General features: G+C 59.1%; 1 protein-coding gene across 2 annotated transcripts in view; it reads left to right on the top strand.

The window, feature by feature from the left end:
* Positions 1-1,879: 1,879 nt before the first annotated feature.
* The window catches only part of KRT80 (keratin 80), a 22,714-nt gene continuing 17,614 nt past the window's right edge, over positions 1,880-6,979 (top strand). The window contains exon 1 of one of the 2 annotated variants that reach the window (XM_077753439.1): positions 1,880-2,350. In XM_077753439.1, coding sequence (XP_077609565.1) covers positions 2,051-2,350 — 300 coding nt within the window. In that variant the 5' untranslated portion in view covers positions 1,880-2,050. The remainder of the gene's footprint in view (positions 2,351-6,979) is intronic. The other variant, XM_077753440.1, reaches the window with a different exon arrangement.

The following is a 6,979-nucleotide window of genomic DNA, read 5'->3' as shown; positions in this document are numbered from 1 at the left end:
TGTACAGTCTNCTTGGAGGAGTTTTGTTTGTTTGGAGTTTTTTTCAGTGCTCTTCCTGTTTGGCTGCCAGAGCTGTGGCAGCCAGAGACACCTCTAAGGCTGCAGGGCCAGAGAGGCAACAGCCGCCGGGACCCACGCCCCGCCTCCAGCCAGGCCAACATGGCCTCAATGCCTCCGAGAGGCCCGGCCATCCCGAAGAAAGGCGGACAGTGCTCAGGCCACCCAGACAGCCCTGCCATGCCAGCCTGGAAGCCGGAAACTAGGCCATTATCTGTGACTTGTTAAAGCTCCGAGGCTGACAGAGGTTAGCACAAGTCAGCAAGAAATGGCCGACTTCAGCTGTGCAGAGACAGTTTTGAGGACTGGGCCACCCAGCTTAAAGAAAATTAGGAGGTGGACCCAAGCCTGGGACAGTAAGGAGGCACCTCCTCTCGTCATTGTGCTGCCGTTTCCAGGGGCCACCAGACCTAGAGGCTAAGACAAGAGGGAGGGCTCATAACTCCAACCATCTGGGTCCAAATCCATCCCTGACAAATGATGTGACCTTAGGCACTGAACCCCTTTCAGCCTCAGTTTCCCCCTCTGCAAATTGGGGCTGAGAATTAACTCATCTATCTCAAACGTCATGAGTATTAAGGGAACAAATCCGTGCAAGGCATTTGGGACATACCTGACATGTCAGCTTGTTATTCCGGCACTAGCGGAGCCCACGTGCCGTTGCCTGCCTCTCCCGACTCCACAGAGCACACGGGGGTGGCCAGCGAGGGGGAGGGCAGCCTGCTGAGGACCCGCATGGACACATGCCATACAGATACCAGGTCAGGGAGGCCGGGGTGGGCCACGCAGTGGGTGCTGAATGGGGAAGGGGGCGGCATGTGTCAGAGACGAGACACAGACACTATCACAGCAACCAGGTCACCCAGAAGTACCTTGTCAGCCCACCTCCAACATCAGAGCTGGGGACTCAACCTCAGGATAGTCTTTCCTCAGGACAGATGGTCAGAGGAAAGGAGAGGAAGGAAAGGGCGGGAGGCAGGGCCACATTCCCACAGCCCTTAAGGAAGAGCTGCATGTGACCCCTGCCATCTCCCCCATTAGACCCACCCCCCAAAGGCAGGCCTCGGGTCGTAGCCACCATTTACTGAGGGCTTTGTGCCAGCCCACCACCAAGCCCTATGCATACACCGACTCTGGTGGGGGTGGTATTTTCATCCTCCACACAGAAATCAAGTGACCCGCCTGAGGTTAAGGGTGGGGGGAGGGGAAGTCAAGCTGAGTCTGGAGCCCAAGTCTCCCTTGTCCAAAGCCAAGGGCTCTTGGCCTTGGCCATCTGTTTCCTCTCCAGCCTCTGAACACCGGGTTGTCCCAGCAGGTGCTCAATAAATGATAGATCAAAGGAGGGAAGGAGGGAGACAGGGAAGAAGACAGGAAGAGAAGATAAGCCAGGGAGAGTCTCAGGCAGCTAGAAAATAAATAAGAAGGTGCTGTTTCCCAGTGTCAGGATGGCATGCCGCCCGGGGCTGGCTGCCCTACACTCAGGGAGCACAGGGCCTGCGCTTGCCTCATCTTTTCCAGAAGAATGTGAGCCCAGCTACGTCAGCCTTCAGGTATGCAGTGAGGTCTGTGGTGAGAGGCGCGCGCTCTCTCTCTCCTCTCTCTCCTTCCTCCTCAATCTGCCCTTCCTCTGCAGGCACTCCACACCCACCCAGCCTGCCAGTGAGCCCAGCGTTGTTCCCCTCCCTGGACCCAGATCCAGCTCCGTGGGCGGGGGGGGTGCCTTTGAACAGCCCCCACAGGCAGGCAGGTCTCAGGCCCTGGGAGGAGATGGGTGCTTGGTGCCGGGGGAGGGGCGGAAGCATCGCATCATCTAACAGGTTGGTCGGGCTGGGAGGCGCCCCGCCCTCCTGAAGCTAATGAGCACTGTAGGACAGGTGTTTGCTCCTCAGTCCCCAGCCTGCCCTGCCTGCGACCAGAGCCAGCTGCCCGCCACCCCCTCAAAGGCTCACTCACATCCCCGAGCCCTCCCGAGTCCCGGGCCCAGGGGGCCGCGATGGCCTGCCGCTCCTGCGTCGTTGGCTTCAGCAGCCTTAGCAGCTGTGAGGTGACCCCTGCGGGCGGCCCCCGGCCTGGGACCTCGGGATGGGGCAGCTGCGGAACCCCCGGGCCAGGCTTCAGCTCCCCCAGCCTCACAGGCTGCGGGCCTGCCGGCACCCTCCCCAAGGTCACCGTGAACTCCAACCTGCTGGTGCCCCTGGACTTCAAAGTGGACCCAGCCATCCAGCAGCAGAAAAACCAGGAGAAGGAGGAGATGAAGGTCCTCAATGATAAATTTGCCTCCCTGATTGGCAAGGTGAGCAGATGTAGGGGGGTGGGTGGGTCGCAAAACCTAAGGACCTTCAGACCTAGGCAGGTGGCTGAGCTCTGTGTTTCTGGAGCATCACGGCCCCACCCCTGACCGCAGCCAACCAGCCAATGAGGAGCCGGCAGACTAGCTCTGAGCAGTGAGATGGTGAGGCAAGTCCCTGAGCTCTCCTGGCACTGGGGGGTGGGGGGGAGAAAGAGGCCCCAGGATGGCTCTAAGGGGACCTCCTGAGAATGACATGCTTCATGGCCTGGAGTCACTGTCCCCCCAGGACACCAGGGAGGGGCTCTAAGTGTGGCCAGGAGGATACCCTCTCTTAGGAACGGCTGGTGGAGGCATGCATTGCCATCCTACTCCCAGGCAGGTGGACAGAGGAGACAGCCCCCGAGTCCATGCTCCTTTCCAGACCTTGGCCCTGCTCAGCTTCTGGGGAGGTGCCAGCAGGGCCAAAGGGGCATGTGCAGCCTCCAGAAGGAGGCTTTAGGGTAGGGATGCCGCAGAACCATGTCAGGAGATAGGAATGAGAGAATGGGTGCTGCGAGTCAGAAGCAGACCGGCAGCCAGGCCTCCCCAGCACCCGCATGAAAGAGGGAGTGAGTCCTCAGCACCCAGACTTCCTAGACCCCACTGCCGTGACTCGTGTGCTGGTCTGGGGGCACTCCTGTCCACCTCTGCCCCCAGGCAAGGGCTTCAATAGCTCTTCAAAAGTCCTGCCCATCTCCCAAGCCCACTCCTCATTCACCTCCTCCAAGAAACCTCTCCTGATCGGCCCTCCCTGCTCTGCACGCCACCCCCCCCACCCCCCACCTGGTCCAGAAACAATGATCATACAAGCAACAGCTGCATTCATTGCTTACTCCATGGCAGCCGCTGTGCTGAGTGCTTCACACCTCTGTCTCTATTTCCCTCAACAACCTTATGAAAGAAGTCATGTTATGCCCATTTTACAGATGGGGAAAACTCTGTCTCCCTCCTACTCAGTAAACCAGAGCCCCATCCTTCTGCCCCTGCTTCCAACCTTGCTTCACTTGGTCTCCCCACTTCGGTGCCCCTCTGCACGCGCCTAGTGGCCCCCATTAGGGGGGCATTCATGGACAGGGGCAGAGGGAAGATGACGTGCTTAGAGCGTCTGCCTGTGCCCAGCTCTCTGCAGGAACTTGGCAAATACGCGTCATTCAGCCCAAGCAGCCACACTCCCCAGTGGCTCTCTCCCCTGCTGTAAAGCTGAGGAGACAGCATCCCAGAGGTTAAGCCCTTTGCCCAAGGTCACACGCCCATCTAGTGTACAGTCTGAACTTGGGTGTGTTTCCCCCTCCCCCAGCTCATGTGGCCAGACCAGCATTCCTGCACCCACAGCAGGGGTGACCAGGGTGGGGGGATGAGGAGGGAAATGACAGCTGGAGAAGGACAGCCATCCACTGAGGCAGCACATTCCTTCCCCCGGCCCCCACCCGCCCGGTTGTTCAGAGCCCCGTGCTGCTGGGCCCTCGGAAAACAGCCTGTGCCCCGGGGAGGCAGTCCCGGCACAGCCACCTCCTCTCGAAACCCGCTTTAATCCCTTAAAAGGAATGCTTTGTGAGCTATGTAATTTGGCTCAGATGGGTGGCTTTTCTCTGAACGCCAGGGTTGATATCACCCTGTGCCTCTGCCATGGGGACAGGAAAGGTATGTAGGCACAGAGAAAAGGCCCAAGGGGTTGGGGTCCCGTGCCTGGGGCCAGGGTGATGCCCTCTGAAGTCTTCAGTGGAACTAGAGCCTCCCAGCCCTAGAGTCTTGGCGTTGAGACAGATGTTCTTGAGGGTTGGGCGCAAGGAACCATGGGGGCTAGCCTCTTGGGGACCCTGATCATTGGGGCCAAAAAGCCCCAGCACAGAGAAGATCTGTGAGTTCAGTCTGTTAGCTCCTGTTCCCCTTCCCATCTCCTTGTAAAGGCCTCCGGGGCCTAAGGGAGAGCCCCGTTTCTGGATCTGAATCCTGGTTCCACCTCTGACCCGCTGTTTAATCTCAGGCAAGTTATTTAACCTCTCTGGTTCTCAGTACACATCTGTGTGACAGCCTTGTCAGGATCAAATGGGATAATTTTTGAAGAGCGTTTATAAAGTGTGTACCGCGTGCCAGGTGGGTTCTGTTTGCTAAATTAAAAAAAATCACATAAATGGGCCCAGCGCCGGGAGCTCATGAACCCAGGTGGCCCCTTCTAGCAGGTGCCTGAGGGAGGCAGGAGGGGAGCGCTTTGTGCATAGCAGTGTAGCACAGGGTTAGAAGGAAATGTATGGGCCCAGGGGCGAGATGCCATAACCAAGGCAGGGGTGGAGGCTCTAGACAGTGAGAAGGAAGAGGCAGAGACCCTCCAACTGCACATCCCCTCTGGGTCCTCTCAGGCACCAGGAGAAATCAGAGAGCACCAAGGAAGAGAAGAAGGAGGAAGAGGATGGGGGGTGAGTCGGCCGAAGATCGGCCGAGGGTCCCTGGAGCAGAGCAGTGTTCATTTCTCTGTTTGCAGGCTGTGTTTCCTTGAGCAAGCCACTCACCCTCTCTGAGCTTCAGATTCCCCTGCCTGCTCTGAAAGTAGGCCTGAGCTGTACCCAGCAGAGGGACCCGCTGAGAGGAGGGGGAGTGAGCAGCAGCAGCAGCAGGAGAGGAGGTTGAGGCAGACGGGGCAGGCATGCTGACAGCCAGCAGAGGCTGCGGCCAGGCACTCTCACGCAGACAGCGCAGACAGCGGAGGGGATGGAAACAGGACCGGAGAAAGGACTACCTCATTACCCCTAACGGGGCTGTGGAAAGGGAACCTCCGAGGGGAGGTGAAGTGCCTGGAGACAGGGCCAGGGGTATAATGCCTCCCCCGCCCCCCCAACCCCGTGCGGCCTCTGGAAATCACTGCAGCCATGATCTGTCTGCACACAGAAGGGCACGAACCAGCGCTTCCTGGAAGGCAGGGGATTTGACAGTCACTCCCTCCCCCTATGTGGGGAGAAGGATCTGCATGTCCCAGGGTCACCTCTGCAAGCTCACCCACTGGGACTGAGGGCTGGGGATCTGAAGCCTCCCCAACCAGAGGCCCCTAGCCAGGAGCTCCAGCCTGGGCTCTTCCATTTCCTCTACAAAAAGGGACATGTGTCCCCACCCTGGTCTAGGCCTGCTTCTCAGCCGGGCGGTGGCATTGGGTCACAGTGAGTTCTGTGCTGCACTGCCGGGTTTCAGTTTCTTCTAGAAACGAGAAGCAGGTAGACCAAGGGTTTGCCCTTCCTCCAGCTGCTACCTGTGATCTAAGGGCAGAGGGGGAGGGAAGCCGGCCAGAATAGGGAGAAAGGGGAATGAGAGGTGACTGTTCAGCAGCCTTGACAGGTTAGAGGCAATTAACTGGTTCCCTGGCCCTCCCTAGGCCTTTGTGGCAGAGAGGGAGGAGGCTTTGTGCAGGGACGATTCTGGCTGGGGGCTGGGTTCCCATCCCCACCCACTGAGACAACAAGAAACTCCCCCAGGGACAGCGGGGGAAAGGGCCGCTCCATCTCTAGAAACCAAAAATCAGCTGGACAGGCTGGCCGGATGTACAGTATCTCCCAGCCGGCTGAGCGAAGCTAGGAAATCGAGGTTAGGCTAAGGGAAGGACTTCCTGCTGTAAAGGGGTTTTTGTTGCGTATGGGTGGAGGAAGGAGCCCCACGGCTCTCCTCTCACCTCACCCTCAGTGTAAACACAGGGCTCCGGCTTGTCAAAACAGAGGGAAGGTGGAGTGAGCAAACGGCTCCCCCAGCAGAGATCCCTTTCACACACAGAAGCAGCCCAGACGCCCTCTGCACCGCCGTCCCTGCTGCACCTGTTCGGCGGCGCCAGCAGCGGGCTGCAGACTCGGGCTGGCTGTGGGCAGAACTCACCAGAACACATGGGAGCTAAGCTAGGAAATGACAGCACAGCCCCCGGGGCCATGGCCCCGTATCCCAGCTGGTGTTATCAGATGCAAATGTTGGTGGGGACATCTCAAGGATATTCAGGTCTCTCAGGAAAACCCAGGAATGTGAGCAGGACAGAAAGAAAGAGGAGGGCCCAGCCGGTCCCCAAATCCAACGGAAACAGGGCGTCCATGAAGGTCCAGAGCGGGCAGCAGGCAGCGGATGGGCCTGTCTGGGAAGCGTGGCCACCAAGCTGCCACGTGATCCTGGAAGAGTCCCTTGACCACCTGGGCCCTCACCTCCTCCTCTGTGGATAAAGAGCACACACCAGCTGGTCCAAAAGGCCCCTGGCCACGATTCTGGCCCTTCCAGCCGTGATTCTGGGAGCTAGTGCCAGCAGTGAATGGGGGGTGGCCAGCTACCTGCTTGTGGGTAGAGGCAATGTCACTGGGCTGCGTGTCTATACCGGCATCCTGGTGACACAGCCCACCTGTCCAGGAGCCAGGCCCTCACCATCCCTCTCCGCTGCCCCTGTCGCGGGCACCAAGTCACAGGGATCCCAGGAAGGGACCGCGTGGCTCCCAGTCTGGCGGGGAGAGTAATAGGTCAGGACAAGCAAGGAGATGACCTGAGGACCTTGTAAGGAAGGGAAGGGGAGCCTCTTCTGAGCTGTGGGGCTTTCTGCAGGAGGGGAGCCAGGAGCCCACACTGGGGGGGGGGGGGGGG

The sequence above is a fragment of the Crocuta crocuta genome, unplaced genomic scaffold (assembly GCF_008692635.1).
Source record: "Crocuta crocuta isolate KB4526 unplaced genomic scaffold, BGI_CrCroc_1.0 scaffold30, whole genome shotgun sequence".
Lineage (NCBI taxonomy): Eukaryota > Metazoa > Chordata > Mammalia > Carnivora > Hyaenidae > Crocuta > Crocuta crocuta.
This window is presented reverse-complemented; position numbering and strand designations above follow the sequence as displayed.